Source organism: Oryctolagus cuniculus, chromosome 12 (genome assembly GCF_964237555.1).
Source record: "Oryctolagus cuniculus chromosome 12, mOryCun1.1, whole genome shotgun sequence".
Classification (NCBI taxonomy): Eukaryota; Metazoa; Chordata; class Mammalia; order Lagomorpha; family Leporidae; genus Oryctolagus; species Oryctolagus cuniculus.
The window spans coordinates 20,329,336-20,356,878 of NC_091443.1; the positions used below are offsets into that span (position 1 = coordinate 20,329,336).

The window sequence follows — 27,543 nt, forward strand, 5'->3', positions numbered from 1 at the left end:
GATGGAATATCCCTCTCTCTGTCTCTGTAACTGCCTTTCAAGTAAAACAAATAAATCATAAAAAAAGATCTCTGTCTCATCTTTTAAATAAAATGAAAAATAATTTTCAAATAATTTAAAAATGATATTTAAAATATATAAAAGGAGTATTTTTATTCTCTATGAAGTGCTATTTTGTTGTGTTTCAATTGTTGGTGCTTATTATTGAAGAGATATATGAGCTATGTACAATATGGTGACAGAGGGCCAGCGCCGCGGCTCACTTGGCTAATCCTCTGCCTGCAGCGCCGGAACCCCGGGTTCTAGTCCAGGTTGGGGCGCTGGTTCTGTTCCAGTTGTTCCTCTTCCAGTCCAGCTCTCTGCTGTGGCCCAGGAGGGCAGTGGAGGATGGTCCAAGTGCTTGGGCCCTGCACCCCATGGGAGACCAGGAGGAAGCACCTGGCTCCTGGCTTCGGATCGGCACAACGCGCCGGCCATAGTGGCCATTTGGGGGGTGAACCAACAGAAAGGAGGACCTTTCTCTCTGTCTCTCTTTCTCTCACTGTCTAACTCTGCCTGTCAAAAAAAAAAAAAAAAATAACAGATAGCATTTACTGTCCACCATTGTGGGGAGCAACTGAGACTAAACTAAGTTACTGGAATTAAGACTTATTCTATGCATCTGCTCTCCCACAATATGGCGCTGGGGAGGAGTAAACTTCCTCACAGCTGCCTCTCACCAATTTGACTGATAAGCTGCAGGAGCTGATCCTGCTCCTGATTGGAGGAGAGCAGCGTGCTCGACGTGTGGGTAGCAGAGTTGGGATTGGTGGACGAGGACTATAAAGGAGGAGAGAGACAACATGCACCAGGAACATCTAAGGGGAACATCTATCTGAAGGAACACCTGAGCAGCCCCCGAGAGAGCCCGCCGGCGGTGTGCTGCTCCCCCGCGGAAGTGGGGAAAGTGGCAGGGGGAGCTGCCCCTCCATGGAGGTGGAGGGGTCGGCAGCCAACCCAGGAAGGACCAGCAGCAAACCCAGGAAGGGCCGAGCAGACAAAAGAACAGCGCAGGGTCTAGTGTCGTTCCTCCGCAAATGGGGGAGCGACACACCATGTGATAGGCATTGCTCTAAATACTTTCCATGAAGTGAATCTCTGATTCTCACGAAATCATTTATGATGCGAACTCTCATCACTGTTACACAGAGACACTGGGGCACCCAGCAGCTGAAGAACACAGCCAGGTTTACACAGCCTGTAAGTGGCAGAGCTGGGATCTGAATCGAGGCAGACAGGCATGGGTCTGCATTTTTAGTCACTATGGTGATACAAATTTACGACCTAGTTTAATGCTAGTGTGAAAGTTTTTCTAATAACAAGCGGACGAGGCATAGATCCTGGCTCCTTTGAATGTCTGCCTGGCCCCTTGTCCAGCCTCCCAAGGTGAGCGAGAGCACCTGTGACCCTATCCACAAACCGTAGCCCAAACTGGTGCAGCCTTTCTCCCTGAAATTGCCCGTCTTCCTGTGAGTTAATTCCAGAATGTTCTCACACAGCAGTGAATTAACCTGGCTATATTAGGTGCACTGCGGTGTATCCTAATGGGTAAATATATCTAAGAAAGCCAGGTGTTATGGGCTGAGGGAGGGGATCCCTTCTGTTCGGGGATCAGAGTCACAAGCCGGGAAATCTGCCGTGCTCAGCTGGGGAAGCCCCGGGGCTGACGATTATGGCTGATGGCTATGAAGCTGGTCCTTGCAGCTCCGGTCCTCGCCGCCCTGGGTCCCCGGTCGCTGTGGACTTGTCACATCCCGTGCTGCGCGGAGTGACTTGATTACCGGCTCAACTCCTGAAACCGCCGCAGCTGCTGCTAGTTTAGCTCCTGCATTCGCGAGCAGCAGTGCGCTCCCCGCAGCTGCTTCGGAAATGAGGCGCGAGCACCAGGGGCGGCTCGCACAGTCCTGGGGCAGCGAGAAAAGGAGCCGTCAGCGTCATGGCAGCAGCAGAGGACGATAAGTGACGGCTCTGCCTTCTGAGCACTGGCAAGTGCTTTTACAGAGCCCTGCCTCAGCAGGCAGAAATACAGGAAGGCACACGGGACGCAGTTGGTGTGCGGTGCAAGGTCTGGCTGCTCTGCAGGCGTGACGGTGAGGGGTCAGCTTCTGAACTCCAGGAGCACCTGACACCAAGAATACCAGGGACCTTTCTCAAAGGCCCCTGGCAGCCCAGGGGCTCGTCCTCTCAGATGGTTGACAGGGAAGGGCAGGGCTGCAGGGCAGGGAGGGAGACGGGTATGGAGATGGAGAGTGGGGTTATTGTCTCCTCATAAGCATTTTTCTCTCTTCAATGGAAATCAACACACACTCTGGCCTCTTCAGGGTCCCAGATCTGGGTGACTTTGAGCCCAGGGCCAAGCCCACCAGACACCCTTGACAAGTCCCCCGTGTGGGCTTTGATTGGGGGTGGCCTCTTCTCCGTGTTTGTCTGATCTTTGACCTATCCCTTTTTCCCCCGTGGCCTCAGAGGAAGGCCGGTGGCTGAGCGCTCACACACGGTTCGGTTTGGAGCCTCAGCTCAGCCGGATGTTTGGGATGCCACCATGGGGTCCACTGGCTCTCCACGCACAAGTGCCACACTCACCGACTGAAACGCCCCGAGTGACACCGAACGTCTTCCAGCCCTGGAACCGCCAGCACCTGCTGTCTCTCTGCTCCCAGGCACAAGTCTCCTAGTGACAGAAGGAGAGGACCCATTTCCCCACCAAAGCAACGCTGGCCTCTCAGCCCTTTAGGAGGAAAAGAGGGTTCGATGGGCAGAACTGGATCCCATTTGAATGATCAGAAGCCCTGAATCAATGGATTGATTACAAATTGCAGGTGTCACCTGTGGCGTGTCAGGCCACGACGGGACCGCAGCTGCGACACAGCTGTGAGTACACTGCACGCGGGGCTCTCCTAACACAGCCTCTCCCCAAATACCATTGTTTCTGCTTCTTTTGTGTGTGTGTGTGTGTGTGTGTATTTCGCCTGTAGTAAGAATGTAGTCTATCCACTTGCTGTCTACCTCTACTTACTGGCTATGCCAACATGAGCTATATAGATGTCTTTGCACATAGGTGCCATTAGGTGATTTTTGTCTGACACTAATAGGTGTGATATAATTATTAGATATCATAAATTATTTAACTTCTAAAATGTTCTATTACTTTTCTTTCAAGCTTCTAGTTTTGCTTTAATTCAAGAGTATTAGGATGGCAGGTGAACCACAAATCATTTTTTCTCCAACACACACACACACACAAAATGAAAAATGTTTGCTATTTTTCCAACCGTTTGACATGTTTTCTTCCTAGATAATTTTCCCCGCTGAGGCTTACTATGCCACTAAAATATTGCTTTTATCTGTTTACCTATTGGGAAGCTACATGGGATTTTTTTTTTAATTTATTTATTTGAAAGGCAGAGTTACAGAGATGGAGAGAGAGAGATTGTCCAGCTGCTGGTTCACTCCTCAAACGACTGCAATGGCTGGGGCTGGGCCACCCTGGAGCCAGGAGCCAGGCCATTTCACGGCACGTCCTGCAACTGGCTGTGGGCGTCCAGGCTAGCAACAGAGTCAGGATTTTGCTGAGGCTTACAGTTCAGCACTCACAGCAGCCCTGGCCTCCCCTGGGAGTCTCAGACGTGTTCCTGCTACAGACATGCAAGACCTCGCCTTTTCCTGCTCTCAAAAATACAGCCCAGAACCAAGATAGAAATGGAAGTCTCAATGTAAAATTACTTTAAGTTTAGAAAGATTACTTCCAGGGGCTGGCGCTGTGGTGTAGTGGATAAAGCCGCTGCCTGCAGTGCTGGCATCCCATATGGGCACTGGTTCAAGACCAGCTGCTCCACTTTGGATCCAGCTCTCTACTATGGCCTAAGAAAGCAGTAGAAGATGGCCCAAATGCTAGGACCCCTGCCCACATGTAGGAGACCTGGAAGAAGCTCCTGGCTCCTGGCTTTGGATTGGCCCAGCTCCAGCCGTTGCGACCAGTTGGGGAGTGAACCAGTGGATGGAAGACCTCTCTCTCTCTCTCTCTCTCTCTCTGCCTCTCAAATAAAATCTTAAAAAAAGAAATTACTTCCACATATCGATAGTGTTATCCTCTGGGTGATGGAATTATGTTTTTTTTCCAATCATACTTCCCATGTTTTTAATTGTTTACATTAGCCCTATATTGATTTTGATCATAAGCTTACCTTTTCAAGAATGTGTATTTTGAAACCTTTCAAAATAGCATTCTAGGCTTTCATCCTAATAGGGGAAAAGTTATTAGGGCCTTGGGAATACGCAGTTGTCTTCTAAGCTTCTTTGGAAGGCCTATTTGTTCTTTTTTATCTAATGGCGAGTGGCAGTGCGTTAGAAGGAAAAGGCCACGCGTTCAGACTCTGCAGAACCCCCCGGCAAACACGGGAGGATCCCAAATATTCCCACGCGAACAACCAAAGATTATGGTATTTCAATTCTAAGACGCAAATTCTTCACAACCTAACATCTCTAAATTTAGGATGTATCTTGTTAAAAATAGCTTTCCTGAGAAACAACTCACATACTATGAGTCACTCTGAAGTGCACAGTTCACTGGTTTTTAGTATATTCACATATTCGCATAGTTGTACAAGCGTCACTCTCGCCCAGAGAAACCCTGCAACTGTTAGTAATCACTCCTTATTCTTTCCTTAACCTCTGACATCCACCAGCCTACTTTCTGTCTCATGGATTTGCTTATTTCTGACATGCAGTCCGGGGACTTTCATGTCTGTCTTTTCACATATTATGTATTGGAGCTTCATTTGTGTTGCACTGTGTACCCGTATCTCCATTAATTTGTATGGCTGAATACTACTCCACTGTATGGATACACAGATACTTTAAAATGTTCAAGGGACAATGGGATTAGAGGGTAAGTTTATTCTGGTGCAAAAAAAAATTGAAACCCATGCAGTTTCTCACATGCATTTTTGTGAACTTTTTGAAGATCTTTCATATGCACGGCTTCTCAATTTTCTTTGCATTAAAATAAACATTTTTAATTCTATTTCCTGTAACTTTCTGAAGTTCGGAAGTTCTGAACATTCATAAGCCATGATTTTGCTCAGTTGGACATTTTTGGGTTAACACTTTTCAGCTATTATGAATAATGTTGCTACAAATACTCATGTATGTGTTTGCAATGAACATTTCTTCAATTCTCTTGGGTATATACCTAGAAGTTGAATTACTGGATCACACAGTAATTGTGTTTTCCACCAAACTCTTTGTCCCATAAAACAATCTCCAGTATTCATATCTCTGTCAACATTTGTTAGTCTTGTTGACTTCGGCCATCCAAGTGAGTAGAAAGTGTTATTGTGTGGCTTTAACTTGCGTTTTCCTGCTGGCTAAGTTACTGAACATGTTTTTAATGTGCATATTGGCCAGCTGTATATCTTATTTGAAAGATATTTAGTGAAATTTTTGCCCATTTTTAAAAAACATGGTTTTTATTGGTAGTTGTAAGCATTCTACGTATGTATGTATATATACGTATATGCATACACACAATATTTACACACACCCTGTGGATGCAAGTCCTAAGTCAGACTTACGATCACCAAATATTTTCCATTTCATAATTTTTATTCTTTTGACAATGTCCTCTTTAACTTGAAGTTCAACTTGTCATTTTATTATTGCTTATGGTTTTTAAAAATATTTTTATTTTACTTGAAAGAGAGACAGAACAGAGACCTTGCACCTGCAGCAGTGAGGGTTGCTGGGTCACAGAAGCCAACCTGGGTCTCCCCTGGGCACGGCAGGGTTCCAAGCTCTTGACCCACCACTTGCTGCCTTCCAGAGTGCACGTCAGCAGGAAGCTGGAATCCCAGGAGGTGGGACTTGACTCAGCACTGATACGCGATGCAGGCGCCCAAGCACTATCTGTCCTCGCTTCTGGCATTTTCTTCACATTGTATTTGAGAAATTTTGGGGTCATCCAAGGCTGCAAGGGTTGAATCTATGTTTTCTTTTAGGAGTTGTGCAACTTCAGCTCTTTGATCTAGCTTGAGTTAATTTTTCTGTGTGTGAGGTGGGACTGGCACATGCTTTGTCTGGTGGATATCCCTTCGTCCCTGCTGTTTTTCCTACCCATTAAGTAGTCCCGTCACCCTTGCCAAATGGGACATGTCTTAAGAACATAACTGGCTGTGGTTTTTAGAATAATGCATCTTAAAATCTGTGACATCTTAGATTTGATGAAGTATGGAACACTTATTCCCTTATATGAAAACCTATATAAATGAGCATTTTCTTTTTTTGGAAGTGAAAAACTTAAGACTCTATGAGTATCAATGCAATGAGAAAAGTGTCATAAATACATATATTTCCTTATGACAGATACACTATTTTAAGGCTTGAAGGCTCATACATTATCTTTGTTGCCAGAATGAATGAGCGTTGCCACAAAAGTAGCAACATGACTATAGCGATCATGAAGGAAGTCCATTAATTCTACAAGCCGGGTTATGTTCTGCTGGATGTTAAATACGTGTGACAGTCATGTAGTCACAGAAATAGTAACACACACACCAATGGAGGTTCTTCAATAAAACAAAAGTGGCGAATTTTCAGAATCTGGATTTAAACATGTATTGTGCAGGATACAAATAATAACTCACTCAACTGGGACGAACTTGCCAAGTTCTAGAAATGCCAAACTCGAGTCTCCTTCTGTGTCAGCCTTCTACTCAATGACCTGAGGAACCCAGTGACAACCATAGACCCCAAGGACAAGGACTCACACACGTACGGAGATCCATTTAATAGTTTCTGAAGATTTTTCCTGTAAAATGGCTTGTATTTCCACAGGTACAATAGTGAAGAAATAAAAACTTTTCAATTTGACATGAAATATAAAAGAATGATCTTACAAATATATCCATAAAATTTAACTGCTCATAACACTATACGTGGTAAATATGACCACCCCCTTGATGTCCGGACTGTTTAACACAGAGAAGCAATCTGTCATCTCAGCTGGGAAGAAGTCACTTCCCTTTCGTTCAGTTTTGTTTAGAAACAACGAAGTAGACCTGGAAAAATAGTTCTTCCCCATCTTTCCTTACGGATTCTTCATGAGGGTAAAACGTATCTGTGAGGATGTACGTCTCACTAAAAGGAAAACACTGAGCCGCCTCGTGTGTCACTGCTTCAATCCTGTTTACATTCTTTGCAAAAGTTCCCGATGCTGTTCCCTGGGACTCTGGGGCACAGACATGGCCGCAGAGCTGTGCTGTATCTCCAGCACCGGAAGAGCTGCACGCTCTGAGCTGGCAGAGGCAGCACAGCCACCGGAACAGGACAGGATGTGGCTTAGAGGTCCCGGGGTTTGTCCCTCAGAGATTCCACTGCTGTGGGGCGAGACCGCACGGAGCCCTCCTGTTTTACCCAGCACTGGCAATGGTGTGGCCACACACTCTCAGAGAGAGAATGGCTTCAAAAGAGAAGACAAAGTGAGCAGAACCACACAGAACTGCGGCTTACAACTCCAAACCTCGATTACACGTAAGTAAAAAAAAAAAAAAAAAAAAAAAAAAATGTGCTCCTTACACTCTCAAAAGTGCCCAAACACCACCACCAAGCTCTCCAAGAACAGAGGTTTGAGTTTTTCTATGTGTGAGAAAGTAAAAGGCAAGAGTTGCCCTCACCTTCCCAACTATGGTACAAGTAATAACTTCTAAGAATGATTGCCCTACTGGTACTGGAAAATAAATTCTACTACAATCATGTTTACGCCAGTCCCTGGCATATTTCTGCATCCGGATTCATTAGTCTCCTGAATGGAGCCCACCGTTTTTCCAATGGCTTTCTCCTTTCTTTAAACCCTAACCCTGAAATTCTATAACCAGTCATACCATGTGGCTTCCCTGAGGCACAGAGGTACCAAACTCTATAATTAACTATCGAGGAATGATAAATATGCTTTCTATTTATATTAAAAGATTTCAATTCTTTTGGGCCACAGTTGGGGGGGGGGTACCCAGAAAGCTAAGTACTTATTCTGCAGTGTGAACTGTAGCCCTTTTTGCAAACAGTTTAGCCAAATAAGAGAAATGTTGAGAGTTACAGCATGCATGACCCGACAGCACCGATTAGTAATAATAAAAAAATTTCGGACTAGAAAAATACTCAGAGTTATAACCAGTTAACTCTGAATCATTGTGGTTTCTTTTGTTTGCTTTGTTTTTGTAGTAAATTGACATAAACAACTGAAAAAAAAAAGAACATCATCTATGGGAATACGTCACTTGGGATTCGCTCCTGGAAACTTACTCACAAAGGCATCTTAGCCAGGGTAACTGGTGAGCAATTTCCTTCCGTGTCCACAAGGGGCCTGAGACCTGCCTTGTAATGTGACAGCAAGCAAGACGGAGACACAGAAGTGGCCTTTTCTGAACTGTATTATTCCACTCTGCTGAGCTAGAGTTCTTCATTCCCACGCACGGAAGTGCTTTCAACGCTGAAAAAAAGTATCCTTCGTCCACATTTTAAGGGAACCACGTTGAAGGGGGCCACGCTCAGCATGGTTTCCTTGGGTCAGACCAAGCACCTCTCCGCGGTTCCCTGGGCAGAGGGAGAGGAGGCCTCACCTGGGACCCCACGGGAGAGATGTGGATCCCACAGGGGATGGCTTTGCTGTCACCGCTTGAGTCATTACCCAGATTTCAACTTACACATAAACTCTCTGCGCTTATGAAAGTCAGAAACTTTTCAAGTGGAAAGACCACTTTATGTCGGGGTGCATGTCTCAGGCACAACTGCTAGACATGGCTCCTGCAATGGAAAATCATGACATCGGAGCATTACTTTTTGGAAAAAATATATTTTTTTTTGGTAGGTAAAAATCTGGCTTTTCTGGATGCGAAGCCATTTATCTTACAAGATGATTTTTAGGGTGTCAAGAATCCTCCAATCAGCTCCTAGCCACAAGCAAAGGGAACAAGCTGCCTCCTTTATTATCCTTTGGAGCCCAAAGATTCACAGGCTAAACAGACAGTCTTGGGGAAAGCGAATCACCGGCGACTCTGGCTACGTCAGAAGGCATCCGCTGTATTATTCCAGGTTATTCCATGTTTCCGCCTCTCGTTTTCTGGGTACAGGAAGTGGAGGCTGCACAGAGCAGAGGAAGCCACCAGGAAGAGGACTGTTGTTGGATTTTTGCATCGTTTAAAAAAAGAATGACAAAAACAAAACCCAAAGCCAAAAATGCCTCATCCTAAACAATGCTCGCCATTGTAAATAAAGCTATTTTTAAAACGGAGAGGCTGAACTTTGAAAATATGAAGTCCAATTAAGCAGCAGCGGTCACAAGGAATATATCATCACTTTTAAGGAAAAGGGCAGTCAATAGATCAGAATGACTCAACAGAGGCAAAAAATATTTGCCGGTAGGCAAAATATGGAAGAACCAATTCAAGTAAGGATATAACAGTATATTAGAATCATATAAATTACATATGTCTATATACAAACATTAAAAAAGGTAGCTCAAATCTGCAGTGGTCAGTGTAAGAGGATGTTAGCTTACATAGAGACTAGCCCCAGGCGGCAGGGACCTATTTTATCTCAGCCAGCCCCTAGCAGTTCAAGGATCTCTACTGTCTGGGTGTGGCGATGCTGGTGGTACCGAGAACAGAGAAATGAGCATCCAAGAATTATTAATCAAAACGAACGAAGCTAACGGAGAGGGATGCCGGTGCATGTGAAATTCTGGTTTAATTATTCTTCTGTAAACACTCGCTCACTCTCCCAAAATCAAGAATTTCAAATTACCTCTGCAGATGTACCACTTGGTGTGTGTGTATCTAATGATCACATATAAATTTAGTCTGATTTGCAAACATTTTCAAAACTTCCAGAGCGCCTTAGGCTGCAGGGGAAGGTGACAGATGGTGGGAACTGAGTGAATAGAAATGATTTTCGCTCTGATTTGTTGCTTTGAGGCTCAGGGATTCTTGGCTTTCTTATGATCCAACAAGTGGCTTCAAAAAGCAGCAGCTTATTTTTAACCACTCTTGTATCTTACACAGTTCAGCAAGCAAAGGAGGTTGGCATCACAGTGCTGAGGCCACGCCTCCTGCTGCAGGAACCACCCTTTGTTATGGAAGCTCCGAGAACTGCTGCGGTTTAGTCAACCAAACCGTTCTGGCTAAGCGAGATGGGTATCACGGCCCAAGAACATTATGCACGAGTAACAAAAAGCTGACGGAAAACTTGTGGGAAATTCTTTGAAATGCCAAGTTATTTGATGAATGAGTAAATTCCACTAAAGTTAAAACAAAATTAGGTGACTATTGTCTCCCCCAAAATTAAGAAAAACAGGTCAGAAGAGAAGCCCCAGATTCTGGGACCCCCCACTTGTGCCTAAGGCCCCCTGCTCCCTGTCACACAGAGGGAGCCCCCTTTGGCCTCCGGTGGCGTTCCCACCACCATAGAGGCTGCCCAGGGGCGGCCCCCTCGGGTGCCCACTGACCGTCAATAACCGGCCAATCCATGTCTTCTACAGGTGTAAAACAGGACTTGTCCAGGTTTAAAAAGGAAGAAACAACAACAATAACAAAACACTTGGTTTAAAAAAAGCCCCAGGTTACAAACAAAAGCGTGGCATCTGCAATGCAATTCTTAAGGAAGCTGTTACGCTAGGATCCAGGCAGAGCCCGCGGGGGCCCCATCACCGCCCCCGCCCTGCGCCGCGCGGGCGCCGCGCCCTCCGCTCATCCACAGCCTTAGGAAAAGGTCGACTTGAGAGCCAGGGCGGAATCTTCACAGTAACTTGTTAACAGAAGTCGAGGGTGGCGGGCGCGGGCGCGGGCGCTAGTCGATCGGGCCCTGGAAAATGAGTTTGATGCAATTCTGCTCCCCGACCAGCTGCGTGGCGCAGAACGGGCAGGCGGCGTGAAAGGCGTGCGTGCCGTGGGGCAGCGGGATCTGGGACCAGTACTTGGCCGACTTCTCGGAGCACACGTGTCCGCAGGGCGTGAAGGCGTGCGTGGGCGGCCCCGCGTCCACGTAGAAGCCGGCCTCGCAGCCCAGCCACAGGGGCACGTAGGGGCCCACAGTCCTGCACATGGGGCACTCGCGCTCGTTGGCCTCCGCGTCGCTGCGGTGGCCCCAGTCGTGGTAGCCGTGCACGTGGCCGCAGCTCAGGTAGGCCCAGGGCTGCTTCTCCTCCACCACCTCCTTGCGGCTGATGCTGGGGAAGGCGAGCGTGTTGAGCCCCACGGGGCACTGCGGCCGCGCGGCGTTGATCTCCTGGCGCAGCGCCTCGATGTGCTTCTGCGTGGGCGTGTGCAAGAGGCCGTCGGCCGTCCTCCAGAGCAGCGTGGCCCCGCACAGGTCGATGAGCGAGCCGTCCTGCAGCGCGTTGCTCTCAGTCTGCACCTGCACGGAAGGGGCGCGGTCAGGGCAAACCCCAGCCCGGCCCCGGGCAGATGGCGCCGGCCTGCCCGCCCCCTCTCGGGGAGCACAGACCGGGAGGCACCGTGCTGCACGGAGGACGGGCCCGGGGCGTGCCTCGGTTTCCCCTCGGGCCCCGCGCACGGCTGACCCAGCTTTACACGCCCAGTGGACACGGGGGCTGTTTTCGATGAACTTTACAAATCTCCCTAAATTTTTATTTTTCATACTTTTGTATTTGAAAGGCCAAGTTAGAGGAGAGAGAGAGAGAGAGAGAGAGAGAAATCCATCTTCCATCTGCTGGCTCACTGCCCAAACAGCCCCCGCGGCCAGGTTCGCGGGACAGCACAGGTTTCCCCGGATCTAAGCATCACTTCAAGGGGCTAAATTCAGAACTAGCCCGTGTGTGGAGCCCACGACATTTTGGCACTGCCTCTTCTCCGCCGGGGCTCACCCAGCTGCCTAAGCAGGTGCATATCCCACGGCCCAGAGCCCAGCGCTCCTGCTCTCAACTCGAGAGCCGAGGCTGCACTGTATCCTACCCCGGGGCGTGGGTCCCAGGACGTGGCTCCAAGTGGCAGGGAGCCCAGGCTCATGGCCGTGAACTCCCCCGTGCCACACCGTCCTCATCCCTAACTGGGACGACGCCACTTCCCTCAGAGGGCCACAGTGCGCATGCACACAGGCCTGGAACCAGGGCACAGCACGGCGCCCGCAGCCACAGGCTCGCGCTCTCCTCTCGGGCCCAACGATCAGGGACCAGGGCGGCCAGTCGAGGTCAGTTTTGTGCACAGCTATCCGATGCTCAGAAACAAAAAGTTACTTGGGAAAAGAAAAAAAAAAAAAAAAAAAAGATCTGCGTTCACATTCCTTTTCCCATTTATAATTCCTTGAAAAATGTTCCAGCGAAATTTCTGGAACTTGCTTGGCCTGGGAAAAGCCTCCTAAACTGGTTCAGCAGTGATGCTGCAAGACCAGGCTTAACTGTGCGATGCAGACGCTGGGCCCACGGCGGGGACGTGGTGGACGATGGCCCCACAAGCCAGATTGTCTAAGGACAGGCGTCCAGGAGAGAGCAGCAAGGTAGGCGGGCAGAGCCGCCTGCCCTCTGCTGTGGTTCCAGCTTTCCCCCGGGGGACGCACGCGGCCTCTGCCCCCTACATTTTCCCGTGGGAGGGCCCGAGAAGGCCCTCTTTCTCAGCTTCTACCTAAAAATTAGTGAAAAGTAAAGGAGGGGAGAGTTTAGCTTTCTTTGGTGGCTGTGCCCTAAAGCTCTGGCAAGATCCGAAACCGAAGGTTTCCCATGGAAGGTACTAGAATTAGTCTCCATAGAAGAAGGTTAAAAAATATACACCGCTTTAGGACAGGGCGGAGGTAAGTATGATATTTACAAGAAAACAGTCACATGGAGTTTAGAAGTCCTTTCAAGTTAAGACGTGGGAGCCTGGAGAGCAAGACACAAAGTTCCACGTTAATGCTTACTATCATGTGGGGGGGGGGGGGCAGTCCATTATTTCTTGGCTCTAGAAAGTCTAGTGGATCATTCTTGCATTCATAAGTGTGACTCATTAGTGTTGGAATACTCAGGATTTTTTTCCAAATCTGTGGGGTCTTACACCAAATCAAGCGAGCCTAAGCAGAACTCTGGTGAGGACTCTAAGGAAAGACTCCGTTCTTAAGCTGCTGAGGAAGGAAAGATAGTTTGCTTGCCCTACAGGAAAAGCTTAATCCCGATGGCGAGTGTGGTGTCGCCCTCCTCCTCCCGGGGCTGTGGGGTTCCACCCTGCTTCGGGAGAGACCCCCAGGTAGGGTGCGGCACCGTGCCGGCTCGCCGGGTGGAGCCTACTCACCAGCTTGCCCCGCTGCTGGGCCGACCTGGTTTCCCGCAAGGTGTACACGTCCCCACAGACGGAGATCTCGCGCCAGGCCCCCGGCTGCGACTCCTCGGTGAAGCCGCCCCGCGGATGCATCACCAGCACGCCGTTGGTGGTGAGCCCGTCCATGTGGCCGTCGGGGTTCTTCCACTTCGCTGCCTTTTCCTGCAGAGCGGTCACAGAGCAGAGCAGACACGTCACGCCCACGAGACAGCGGCCAGCGCCTGGGCACTCAGCAGTCTCCTTGCAAGACTGAGCAGGGGCAGGGAGCTAATAATCACGGGGAGAGACCGTGCAGCTGCCCAGGACACGCCCGGCGTGCACCTGCAGACTTCCAGAGCTGCTGCCCCCCGCCCCCGCCCTTGCTCCCTACCCAGCCCCGCCCCGTGCTGTGTCTGGGGACCCCGCGCTTGCGCAGTGCTCTGTGCCTGTTACCCAATGAAACAGGCTCAGAGTCGAGCCCCAGACGGCACGGCGGTCATCAAGCCAGGCCTCTGAGCCAAAGGCACAAGCTTCCAGCAGCCGTGAAGCCAAGCGCGTCCACACGTCGGCGTGAGGTCCTCATGGGAGGGGTGCTCTCACCCTTCTCTGATGGTGACAGAACCCAGACGTGGCCCACGTGCCCAGGCTGAGTGCCAAGCCCGGTCCCTTCCCAGCGCCCGGCTTCCGGGGGGAGGGGGCGGTGGCTGGGTTCTGGCTGACCAGACACAAAGGATGACTCTGGGGCGGCTCCTCCCTCATGCAGGAGAGGGTTCTTGGCTCCAAAAGCCAAGGAGGAAACAGCGGCTCTGCAGCTGCCCTGTCGGCTATGCGTTATCCTGTCGTAAGGGGATGCTGGGGTGACCGGGGCACCTCCTCCAGGAAGCGGGAGCACTGAGGGGACGGAGAGCAGAGCACAGAGGCCTGGGTCCCCTGTGTCCCAGAGTCCCTGCAGCGAGCAAGCCCGCGCCTGGCCTTCCCTCGGACGACGCGGGCCAGTGCCCGGGAAAGCCATTTTAGTGTGTTGCCCCCTGCAAAGATACCCTGACTCCAAGGGGAATCAGAGTAAAGCTAATAGTCACTGGGACTTCTGGGGTGATTTAGATGCGGGCAGAGGTTCTCAATGTCTTTTGTCCTCTGTGGTATCACGTGTGTAACAGCCAGCGCGGAACACAGCCGAGGGCCACAAAACACTGTTGAATGAATGAGTTTAGGAGGAACTAATGTTCTCCTTCGAGCCCTGCCCCGATGGCTTATATTTGGCCATCTATGCTTCTCTCTGAAATAAACCTCTTGGATCACCCGCAAATACAGAACCTACCTTGTTCTCTGTTGTATTTCTTATACCTAGCACAGTGCCCGGTGTCTAGCAATGTACACTTGTCAGTTATCTGTTTCTGTGTTAGTACCCCAAATCTTAGAGGCTTAAAACAAAAAGGAAAAAAAAAAATCCAAAACCCTACCACAAGCATGCTGCACACAAATGTTAATACACATACTTTTAAAAAAGTAACATACACATTACCATTAACACAGCAAATCTAACAGATAACAAGCAATGACTTAATGCTTTTCTGATTTCTAGCAACAGCTTTGCAAACTGGCCACCAGGATGGCAAAATCACAGACCGGGCGGCACCACACGGAGCAGACACTCTAGCCCCCGGTAAATGATCTGTACAACAACAGTGGCCGCTCTGGGGACAGTACTTACCCCAAGGAATATGTTTCTGGAGGAGTCGAACCCGGCCGCGAATATCCGTGCCGTGTAGGGTTCGTTCCTGTCGCACACGATCCTGCAGGCGAACCTGGAGATGGTGCTCTGGGTGATCTGGGCCTCCTCGGCGCCCTGACTGCCCGAGATGGTGTCGGTGACGACGAAGTCGATGGGGCTCTCCGTGGATCTGCCCACCTGTGTCGGCCAAACACTCTGGTGACTCGGCGCTCTCTGCCACGCCAGTCGGCACACAGCCGAAGATGCCCAGACAATGATTTTCCTCACCAGCAAATCCAACCATGACCTGGAGCAGAGAGCAAGAACTGGCCCGCCCAGACCCAGGAGAGGAAGCCTGGGGCCACCCCTCAGGGTACAGGAAGACTGGGCTGTAGATGAATAAAAGACTTAAACGGCCGCTCTTGGCATGTTCATGGTTGAGGTTTAGGGAACTCTTTGGGGGAAGTTTAACAGGTTGCCAATAAGATTCTATTGGCTCACTTTTGCTGGTAAGGCTTAAATGCTGCCAGAGAGAACACAGCGGAGTTCCAGCAAAGCTGTTCCTATTCAATATAAAGGCAAACCAGACAGGTGTTGCTCTCTCCTGGGAAGTAGGAAGAGTTAAGCATTTGTTTACAAACATGGAACTCTTCAAGATGGAATATCAAAAACATTTCTGCAATGATGTTCTAGTGACCTCTAACTAGAATCAGGGATAAGTGTTATACGTGCCAAAAAGCAAGCAGATTTCTTTTTTTTTTTTTTTAATGTATCTTATTGATTGGAAAGGCAGAGATACAGAGAAAGAGAGAGCGCGCGATTATCTTTTCCATCTGCTGGTTCATCCCTAAATGTTCGCCATAGCTGGTGCTGGGCCAGGCTTAACCCAGGGACCAGGAATTCCATCCAGTTCTCCCACATGGGTGCCAGGCATTCAAGCACCTGGGCCATTATCCACTGCCTTCCAGGTGCGTTAGTAGGAGGCTGGACTGGAAGAGAGCAGCAGGGACTCAATGCAGCACCCTGATAGCTGATGTCAGTGTTGCAGACCATGGCTTAACCTGCTGAGCCACAATGCCAGCCCCCCAAAGAGATCTCGTAAATCAAAATCATTTACATGTAAGTGAGTAATTTCTCACTAAATGTGACAACACTGTTCTCTCCTAACAACAGTGACCTCGATTGTGGTGATGGCAATGGGCGGACTGCATAAGGCTGCCAGGCACATAAGGCCAACAAAGTCAATTGCTGGGGTGGGTCTTGGATGCAGGGGTGGGGAAGGGCGGGCCCCTGTGCCATTTGAACTCTGCAAAATCATCTGGTCTGGCCCTGCCAAGGCAACTGCAGGCAGGACTCGAAATTCAATACATCTGTAGAAGGCTAGTTTTTAAGTTGATAATATTGTATGGCCTGTGAATGGTGCTGTAACTATCCAAATGGCTTTTTGGCAGGAAAAAGGTTTGCCGCCTCTGGAGTGGTTAAGACATGGGCTAGGATGCCCACATCACACGTCTGAACGCTTGGGTTTGATTCCTGGCTTCTGCTTCTGAGTCTGGCCTCCTGCAAATGCACATCCAGGGAGGTAGCAGGTGCTGGCAAGTGACTAGGTCCCTGCCCACCCCACGGGAGGCCTGGACTGGCTTCTGCTCCACTGCCATTGTGCCACTGGGGACTGATCCAGCGTGTGAGTGCTCTCTTTCAGTCTCTCTCGTCTCTATCTGTCTCTGCCTCTCAAATAAGTACACTAAAAAAAAAAAAAAAAAGTTTCCAGTCAGTTTGCAGGGCATTTTAATCTCAAAATTCTATCTGAAACATAAACATTGTAATTTGCATGAAGGAAATGAAAAAAAAAATCTTGCTTCACTTGCTCTCTGCTTGCTTGCTGGAACAGTACTATTACATTTATTTTGCAAACCTCACATATACATTTCTCATGCATAGACAATCTCCAAAGCCAACAGGCGACAGACATCTACTGTCTCTTCTTTTTTACAACCCTTAATTTCTTGTCCTAGGGAAATGCATCTGGAATAAACTAAACTGGTTTCACTCAAACTCATCCACCTGAACAGATGTATACTGCCCAAATGTATGCATTTCAGGCTAAGAAAACATATAGCTTGTTAAAAATGCAACAGAACAACTAAATTAGAGCTACAGTAAAATCATATCACACAGTTCATCTGTCTGAAGTACGAAAGCACCCCCACACGGGACTCATTTAAAAGCTGGGTGTGGTACTCAGGGGCTCTCCTGAAGAAGATGGCTCTAATTCAAAAAAAAAAAAAAAAAAAAAAGTTTTCAAGGGGCCGGCACTGTGGCACAGCAGCTTAGGCCTCCACCTGCAGCACGGGCATCCCATACCGGTGCTGGTTCAAGTCCTGGCTGCTCCACTTCTGATCCAGCTCCCTGCTAATGCACCCGGGAAAGCAGTAGAAGATGGCCCAAGTGCTTGGGCTCCTGCACCCACGTGGGAGACTCAGAGGAAGCTCCTGGCTCCTATCTTCAGCCTGGTCCAGCCCTGCCTGTTGCAGCCACTTAGGGTATGAACCAGTATATGGAAGAGCTCTCTTTCCTTCTCTGTGTGTCTGCCTTTCAAATAGATAAATCAATCTTTAAAAAAAGATTTTTCAAAAAAAAAATAAAACCTTCAAAACAGATTTTCCCCAAAACATTCAAAAGGTGACAAATACATATTGCAAAAATACTTAACAAATACAGAAAAGTATATAGGAGAAACTCTGAAACAAATCCATCCTGAACCTCGGTTCCAATGAAGTGTAGGAGTGAAATGTGCACAATTTCAAACCCCCCCCCCCGCCCCGGTCCGGGGCACCACCGCCATGGCACAGTCGCTCTCCTAACTGCTGTTCACCTCCGTGGAAGGCGGCAGAGGCTCCTCAAGCTCTCCTACCAGCGCAAAGCTAAAAGCACCCCTTCTAGAATGTGGGCGGCCCCTTCCTGTCAGCACAAGTTACTCTCCTGTAGGAGGGCCCCGTTCTGAGCTTATCCAAGCTCATTAAATTAACGTCTTGATGAAGTACCTGAGACTGACCGGGAAACATGAAATCTCATTCGGAACGGCTGTGCTGCTAGGATCAATTATTCTAACTCATGTAACTCATCTGACTGGTCCTGTTATATTTGTTTATCAGTTCACTTCCACTTAAATCTAACTTCCAGAGCGCTAGTCAAATCTTATATGTTAGGACACAATCCTAATACTGCTTTTGCCAAGGAAAAGAAACTCCTACGTTGCTGAAAAATCACTGCGTGCAGAACGCTTGCTGCCTGCACCTTTTCAGGCTGCTGGATCGATGCGAGGCTGTTTCAAAGGCGTCGTGTTGTCAAGCCAGGATGCTGCTGAACTTCATCCGTCTTCATGTGCTGGCTACAGTGAGACTTCTAGTCCACTCAGTACTTCCAAGCTTATACATGCGGGTGCTTCTGAAGGTTCATGGAAGGGGCCGGTGCCATGGCACAATGGGTGAAGCCTCTGCCTGTGATGGTCAGCGTGCCAGAAGGGCACTGGTTCGAATCCCGGCTGCTCCACTTCTGATCCAGATCCCTGCTAAGCTCCTGGGAAAGCAGCAGCAAATCTCTCTCTCTCTCTCTCTCTCTCTCTCTCTCTCTCTCTCTCTCTCTCTCTCCCCCCCCCTTCTCTGTAATGCTGCCTTTCAAATAAAAATATAAAATCTTTTTTAAAAAAAGTTCATGGAAAATGGAATTACAATGTGTTTGTTTTGGTGCAAAAACACATTTGCAATCCATGCAAATATTTTCTGTGAGTGTTCTGAACACCTCCTGTATGCATGGATTACATACAACGTTTCCGAAGTTCCCTTGTGCCAAGGAGAGTAAGGGAAGTTTGGCTTTGCCAGATGTCAGCTGAAGCCAGTTTAGGTACTAAAGCACCTTTAAGGGTCTCCCTCACCTTCCCCCGCCGTCCTCACCCGTCTCCCTCACCTGACCTTCATGTCCTGACAGCCTTCCTACGACCAGGATCAAAGCCTGCTGATCCCATCCGAGACCCCAACAGTGCCCCCTTCCCCAGCGTGACAGTGCCTTCTCTCCTCAATCTTCCTTTTCTTCCAATGCTCTCCAATGCATTCTGCAGAATGCGTTTTACATTTCAACCTGTCATTGAAATCTTTAAAAACTGCGGTCACAACGAGTACCAGAGACACCTGCATGGAGGTTTCAGCAAAGCCAAACTGCCACAAGGGTTTCCAAACACCTCTGCTGGAATCCGTACACATTTCTCTCTGCGCGCGGGGGATCCCAGTCTGAGCAGCTCCACTGTGGCCCAGGCTCCCATCTTTGCAAATGCCTTCCTGGGGCAGGCGCTGAGCCAGTGTGGAAACTGTGTCTCCTCTCAGGCTACTTGGGTTCAATCCCCTGCTCGGCACTGACTCCAGCTTCTTGCTAAGGCAGACCTGGGAGGCTGGTGGGATGGCTCAGGTAATTGGGTTCCTGCCACCCGTGGGGGAGACCCAGACTGGGCTCCTGGCTCCTGGCCCCACCCGGCGGGTGCAGGTTTTTGGTAGTGAACCAATGAATGGGAGATCACGCTCTGCCTTTCATTTTCAAAATGACAACACTTCCCCTTGGCTGCAAGCAACCCTCAGCTGGAGCCCCCTTCTCTGTCACTCAACAGCAGCAGTGCCTGGCAACCCTCTCTCTAGTCCCTCCTTCCCTCCCTCCTCCTCAGCCCACTCCTCTGAGCTCCCCTACCCCAGCTTACTGAAGCACTCATGCTACCCTGCCCATGGTCGATACACTGTTACACGCAGGTTTCCAACGATTCAGCAAAACTTACACCATCCGTACCCAGTATTAAAGTAGTGAGACGCCTGGGGCTGGCTGGTAAGAGGGGCCTTCCCTTCTCTCTGCTCTCTCCCTGGAATCCTATCAGACCCCATCTCTTAGCCCCAAAGCCCGGCTCTCTCCAGCTTCAGGCCAGCCACGGGGATGTCCCACAAGCATCTCCAACGTGACCCGTTCCAGGCAGGATTCGCATCCTGCTCAGCGACAGGTGGCCCCTGCATTCTTCCTCACACAGTAGCTAGAGGTATCTATGGAAAACAAACCAGATGATAACTCTCCCCTGCCTAAAATCCTCTAACAGCTTCCCAAAGCCCCTGGAATAAAGCCCAAGCTTCTGACCTGGCCCAAAGGACCCCTCTCTCTGTCCTCTGCCACAGGGACTTTTGTGCAGTGACTTAGGGGCTGAGCTTTGGGCACACAAACTTATTAAAAGCAGGGAAGAGTTAAAATAAATGTCTTTTTAAGGCCTTCCAAGAGTTGCTTAATTCTGCTATTTAAGGTGATCCAACACTGGGGACTGGCATTGTGGCGCACTAAGTGAGAGCTGTTGCTTGTGACACATTGGTGTGTCTGGTTTGAGTCCCAGCTCCTCCACTTCTGATCCAGCTCCTTGCTAATGTGTCTGGGAGGCAGCAGACGATGGTCCAAGTGCTCGGGCCCCAGCTACCCATGTTGGAAACTCAGTTTCTGACTCTTGGCTTTGGCCTGGCCCAGTCCTGGCTATTGTAGTCATTTGGAGAGTAAACCAGTGGACAGAAGATCTCTCTCTCTCTCTCTCTCTCTCTCTAATTCTGCCTTTCAAATCAATCTTTAAAAAATAATACAATGACCTAACATTAGCCCTTCAATATGTTTTGTGCACAGAATCAGACTGCTTTAATACAAATGATAAATGTAGGATTTCTTAAATTCTTGTTTGAGCTGCCATGCTTGACTGAAAGAAGGTGACAGCACACAAGGAGCGAGGAACTCGCTCTTTAGTTCTTCCACTCATGCTTTCCTGACACTAGTGTAGCTTACTTCCAGGTTTCTCAGCTATGTAAGTAAGCGGCTGCTTTAAGGGGGGTATGTCTTAGAGTGTGGTCCATATGCCTCTGAGGCTCCCTGAGACAACCCCCCCCCCCCAAGAGGTCCAGGAGGCCAAAACCGCTTCCATGATGACACAAAGATGCCCTCTGCCCTGTGCTGCCCTTGGCACTGATCACTGATGGTGCTACAGCGGAGGTGGGCAAAGCTGCAGCGGCTTCGGCGTGAAGCGAGGCAGCAGCTCCATGGCTCCAAGCCGAACTCCGCTCCTCACTGCTATGTGCTTGCAGGGAATACAAACTGGTGTGTGTGTGTGTGTGTGTTTAGTTAAATCATGAGTCTTTAATACTCTGTGTTACGAAATGGGAAAGATGTGCATAAAGCACTCAGAAGTTAGCAACAGCTGAAAAAACTCAACCAAATCTTTAATTCATTCTGCAGACGAGAAGGAAGAACGTGAACAGTCTGAACAGACCGTGACTGCACACTGGTGGAGACGACAGGCACAGCGTGTCCCTAAGAACTCCTGCAGAGCGTAAGAAACAGGAATTCAGTGTCTCTTACCTAACAGTATACGTGTATGCGTATGTGCATGTGTAGGGGTGTGTGCGTAAGCATATGTGTAGGGGTGTGTGCATGAGCACTCCCCAAATGCCAGTGCCAGCTGGTGCCATGCCAATGCTGGGCGCCCAGAGCTCAATCCAGGTCTCCCATGTGGGTAGCACGGACCCAAGCAGCTGAGTTGTCACCTCTGGCCAGGGTGTGCATTAGCAGGAAGTTGGAATAGAAAGTAGGTCTGAGACTCAAACCCAGCCACTCTAACAAGGTATGCGGGCATTCCAAGCAGTGTTCTAACCAATGGACCAAATGCCTGCCTCTGTTATTTCTTAATTACTTATGCATGGAAACTGTAGAATCACTGGGTCCGTGGGTGTGGTCGTGGGGATTACTGGTAACACGGCACTGTAGCCCTGGAGAAGTGCTGTGCCACTCCAGGTCCCATCAGGAGTGCGAGTTCCACACAAGGCTAGTCAAGGCTATATTTTCAAGTACTTAACAGCAAGAAAGAGCATTTTATTATTAATCTATTTGGTATTTTTAAGAGTCATTTTCCTTATTTATTCACCATGTATATGACTTCTTTTAATAAGTGTGTGTTTAGTGGGGTAAGAGATACTACAGGTATCAATCATTTATCTACTTGGTTGTTCCCTAAGTTGCTACTAGTATGTTTGTTCTGTAACTTTTTTGACAATGAAAAAAGAAGCTAATTTTGTAAAATAAAATCTATTTCTTCATTTGCTGTCAGTTCTTCCCAACCTTGAAAATATGAATTCATCTAAAGTTTGTTCCAGGATTTTATTCCTTCACTCCTACGATTAAATGCTTACCTTTTCTAGAATTGATTTTGGCATCAGGTATGATGTTAATAACTGCCATGCTTTCTTGACATTTATTTCACCATCATTGATTTAATAATGTGACTCTCCATACCAAAATGCTAAGCCTCAGCACGCCTAAGCTGTCTGCTCTCTTCCAGTGTTAGCCTAAACTTAAATCTTCTGGCTGCTTTACAGGACAAAATCTTGGGTGTATTTGTTAATTCTCTCCTTTTAAAATTTACTAATTAAAAATATTGTTTCTTTATTTCCATCCTATTTTCTTCAGGTGTATTTCTGTGTTTCTATTATATTTCACTGAAGCTATTCTTGAACCCCTCCTGTACTTTCTTAATTGCTGTGGTTTTTTAAAAAAAATAGCTTTTTGAGATGTTTAGATCCTTCATTTTCATTCTTTCTCTCCTTCTCTGTTTCCTTTTCAAATTTTTAATATGAAAGCACTTAAGCCCTTACATTTTCTATAAGAGAGTGAGATGCTGGCCACATCCCGTGAGCTCTGCCGTATAATTCCCAGTTATATTTCTGAAAAGGCCTCTAATTGTAGTTTTGATGTCCTCTTTGATTCATGTTAATTTAGGAAGTATTTTCAATATGTTGGCTTTTAAGATTTTTATTCTTGTTATTAATGTCTATTTCTATTGCATTTAGATCTGAGAATGTTGCCTTTATAATTTCTTTGTAAAGTTTTAGAATAAAGATTTTCTTAGTCCTTCAAAGATCAAATAGGAAAAATGTTTACCTCTTCCTCCCAGACCTCACCAGACACTACTGTGCTGGGTTTCTGATTCAAGTTACAGAACTGAAGGGAAAGTGTTCTAGAAGATTCCATTGAAGAAGCTGTGTTACCTGAAACATGTCCGTATCTTTGTCATGTGTATACTCGACCACCACAGTCTGACTCCTTGACAAGGTGTAGGATATACTGTGCTGGCTTTTGCAGCTGATAGCCTGGTAGTGAAATAAAAGAAAAGAAAACTCATTAAAATGTTATTGTCGCGACTTTTGCACAGCTCTGCCTGTCGTTAGGAGTTGGCAGCCCCCAGCAGAGGCAGCGAGGCCAGCACTTCCCCTACAGTTGGGGCCTGTGCTGGCGCCAGGATCCGGGCTCCACCCAATGTTCCGTCTTAGCGTGAACAGCAGTTCACCTGAACCAAGTCAGAGTTCCTCCACTAGCCTGCAAGACTTGATTTAATCACAGTCGCAGGAAAAATACACACTTTCTCCACATTACCAAAGCTCAGTGATAGAATTTTTAGGCCAAAACAGTGATTTACTCAAAATTTTAACATCTATTTTACTCAGCAGGTAAGTTAATAAGAATGTGTTATAGTTTCTTAGGTGACAGATTATAAGCACAGTTAAGAAATCATTAAAAACTGTCAACGTTCTATTTCCGTATGTAGAATACACTATTCCAGCCAATAGTAATCATGCGTATACTTCTTTTACATCTCATTCAAGTCTTGTATAAGCAGTTGCTTAACCCAGATATTTACCTAATTAGTACGTAAGATAGCTTAACTTAGTCCTATTTTCTTTTTTTCAGATTAGAAAAAGCTAATATTCTTTCTCAAATAATCCAGGAATAAAAAGGTTAAGATATTGCTCTTTTTTTCTCCATAATAATATATTGGAAAACATCGTAAGTTGTGGCCACATACTTTTAATATTCCTGAGTCAACAAAGAAATTGATTTAAGTTGTACTCCAAATTATTTCAATTACATTTACCCATTACTGTAACCTAATTTATCTTTATTTCCAGTCTTTTACGTTAAGTATAACAAATAAAACTTTAATAAGCCTTTTTATTAAACATTTATTGGATGACGACACTGTATGAAGAGCAAGAAAGCATTTAAAAGCAGTTGGACAGACACAGCATGTGAATGAAAATGTACTCTCAACATTCATATTTGACTAATATAATTGCTTCCAGCAATGAATAGTACAACACTCCAAATTGGCTTTGAAGTTAGCCTGGTTTGTCTCACGGCTATTTAACAGTCTGTCCTGTGGAGCTTCACATCTGAATTGATGTTTTATTTTCTGTGCTTCATTAAGATGATACAAGTATTAGAAACAATATAGGCCGGCGCCATGGCTCAATAGGCTAATCCTCCGCCTTGCGGCGCCGGCACACCAGGTTCTAGTCCTGGTCGGGGCACCGGATTCTGTCCGGTTGCCCTCTTCCAGTCCAGCTCTCTGCTGTGGCCCGGGAGTGCAGTGGAGGATGGCCCAAGTGCTTGGGCCCTGCACCCCATGGGAGACCAGGAGAAGCACCTGGCTCCTGCCTTCGGATAAGCGCAGTGCGCCGGCCGCGGCGGCCATTGGAGGGTGAACCAACAGCAACGGAAGACCTTTCTCTCTGTCTCTTTCTCTCACTATCCACTCTGCCTGTCAAAAAAAAAAAAAAAAAAAAAAAAAAAAAGAATGCACTAACCTCAAACCTGCAAAACTAGTAAGTGAGGGTGGTAGTATGCCTACAATGTATCAATTCAAATACAACATTCTTGGTGCATACAGGTTACACAGAGTAAGAATGTCTATAGTTCCCCAGTCACCTGCACACTGAGGAGTGAGCAAATGCCTGAACAGAAAATCTTCTAAAAGTCAACATTTCCGTGCGATAGTGCCTACTTAAGGGCAGTGTTTTGAACTTTCTACAAACTGCCTTAATGGAAGAGAGTTCCTTACATCCTGAGGAGGTGCGGGTGGGCAGGCCTCTGGCGAAGCCTCTTGTATTAGACCTCTTACATTCTGACTCCTGAATTTCCCACTTCAAGGTGTCTCGCCAATGTGCTGGGAAACCCACGTCCCCGGGGGCACAGCGTGGCCCCAGGCAGGGTGCCCTGCGGATGCCTGCCTGCCAGCCACTTAAGCAGGCACCGGAACGGCCCAGTGTCTCCAAGGTGTCTCATCCTAACGGATTCTTGCAACCCAAACCCTGAGCCTGTGGAATACAGGAGGAGGTCTATTTACAAGGACACAGTCACTATCCCTAGAAGCCTCAGCAGTCCCGGACCAGAGGAGGCACTGCTGGTACTTTGGGGCTTTGAAAGAAGCCTTGAGTGCCTGACCCAGCACACCCTGACCGCTGAGCCCATGTAAAGAAAAGTCATCATTTCAAACATGACCCAGCACACCCTGACCGCTGAGCCCATGTAAAGAAAAGTCATCACTTCAAACATGACCCAGCACACCCTGACCGCTGAGCCAATGTAAAGAAAAGTCATCATTTCAAACATGCACTTTTTTTTACATTGCCTAAGGCAGAATGGTCAGGCTTAGGAACAGAGTGAAGAAAACACAATTTCTGTGCTTTTTTGACTAAGCCAAGTGCTTGCCTGGGGCCAGGATGTAGAGGCCCCTGGATGAGAGCAAGGGAAAGTGGGGGAAGAGAGACTGCAGGAGATTCCGGGACCCAGGAGGTGGGCGTGGCTTGGAGGCAGCAGATGATGCACAGCCTGGGGGGCAGGGTGCGGAGAGAATCAGTGCTGTCCACCCGGGAGTCAGCCCCAGGGCCAGCAGGGGTGAGTGCTGGTGCCCGGGTCCACACCAGCAGCACAGGCAGGGAGCAGAGGCCCTGCGGAGAGCTGGTCCAGGGGATAGAGGCCAGCCCCAGTGAAGGGTGGCTCTGCAAGAAACCATGGCAACGAGGAGTGGGGGCAGCCCCCAGCTCCCCGGGTCAGGGCTGCCTGCACCCAGGTCCAGGCTGGGCTCAGATGTAGGCGGGTGGGGCAGGTTAGGAGAAGAGGGCAAGTTTGAGACCACCTTCTACTTTCTTGGGTCATGTCTCACAGAGGAGCTGGCAGTAAGCATTTGTGGTGTTGTTAGAAGTCTTAATTTTTCAACAATATTCTTTTTACCATTTGAAATACGACTGTCAGAAACACGGTTTCTAACACATCACAGATTCCTGGCTTGAATCCATCAGGAGTCGCCACGAGGCACCAGGCTTCTACTTCGGAAATGACGTTAGAGGAGCTGGCGGGGCCTCCTTCCGGCCCTCCTGTGAACCTGTTCACAATCGTGGCTGCGTGGCGCCGTGATTCGCCCTCATAACCCAAATGTGGACACCGCGCCGGTACTGAACACCGCCAAGCTCATGGCCCCAGTGCCTGTGGCGTAGACAACACTCGTTTCTCACGTTGGCTTTCCTAAGTTCTCACGGGGAGGAAGCTGCCTGATGGTCCACCCTCCCGAGACCACGAGCCCTTCACAGGCAGCCCCAGCACCCAGGGCAGGGCAGGAGCCTGGTGACTGCTGAATGAATGAATGAACGAATGCGTGAGCGAGTGAATTACCCTGCTAGAGACGGGCAGGGATTCAGAGGTGCTCCCAGCTCAGATGTTCGGAGTCCACCAAAGCCATTGCACTCTGGGTATGGATTTTTCTGGGGTGAAAAATACACAATGAGCCAGCTACAGAGTCACAGAATGAAGGATTCCACCTGCAGCCAGCTGGAAAATAAGCATCGCTCTACCATCCGAGGAGCCCACGGCAGCACCCCCCCCCCCGCCCCCCGCTCTTCCTCGCCCTCGCCCCTGCCCAGCTCAGCTCAGCCCTCACCTCTCAGCTGCGGGCCTGACTCGCTTAGATCCCAGCTTCCTGCCCGCCAGGCCCGGCTCGCTGGCTGCGCTCTACTACTCAGGAAGCAGGGCAGTTGGAACGCATCGTCCCGGTTCAAGTCAGAACCAAAGACGAGATGTCGGGACTCCCGGGTCTCCATCTCCAGGGTGTGAGACAAAGGCCGGCCACCAGGGCTGGGGAGTTCTCCTCTTCTAAGCCCTGAGAACCTATGCGCAGGCGCCACAAGTTACAGAAGTGCAGGCGTCACATCCCGCTTTGTTAGGAAGCTGTGGGGTAGCGCTCAGCCCCACGGTGACAGGCAAAGGGCGGCTGAAAACCCACCTTATTATCAGTACGATTTCATCCACGCTCCACACGCTGCAAAGCGAGCCCGCTGGCTGGCCCGACCACACTGGTGCCAGCCCTCCCGGTCCCTCGGTGGTCACAAAGACGACGTGCGGCTTGCACTGGGGTGGCTGCCTTGCAAGCTGACAGGGAGGCCGCAGACTCCCAGAGGGGTCCCTGGGGGGCACTGCCATGTCTGAGATGCTGAGCCAGCCCGGGGACCGCGTGTCCCCAGGCGTCTGGGGGAGAAGTAAGGGTCGAGGGCTCCCACGGGTGCAGCATCTGGGGCCCTGCCGTCTAAAGCATCCCTCTGCGGTCTGACCCAAGCACAGAGGGCTTCCTCCATAGCC

The 27,543-nt window shown here is 48.7% G+C and overlaps 1 protein-coding gene across 3 annotated transcripts in view; it reads right to left on the reverse strand.

Annotated features, from left to right (window-relative positions):
• Positions 1–6,808: 6,808 nt before the first annotated feature.
• PELI2 (pellino E3 ubiquitin protein ligase family member 2) overlaps positions 6,809–27,543 on the reverse strand; it is a 144,383-nt gene continuing 123,648 nt past the window's right edge. For all 3 annotated transcript variants that reach the window (XM_051822914.2, XM_051822915.2, XM_008269703.4), the window contains 4 exons: positions 23,124–23,225; positions 15,025–15,222; positions 13,308–13,496; positions 6,809–11,442 (listed from right to left, as the gene is read on the reverse strand). In XM_051822914.2, the coding sequence (XP_051678874.2) occupies positions 10,876–11,442; positions 13,308–13,496; positions 15,025–15,222; positions 23,124–23,225 (1,056 nt within the window). In that variant the 3' untranslated portion in view covers positions 6,809–10,875. The remainder of the gene's footprint in view (positions 11,443–13,307; positions 13,497–15,024; positions 15,223–23,123; positions 23,226–27,543) is intronic.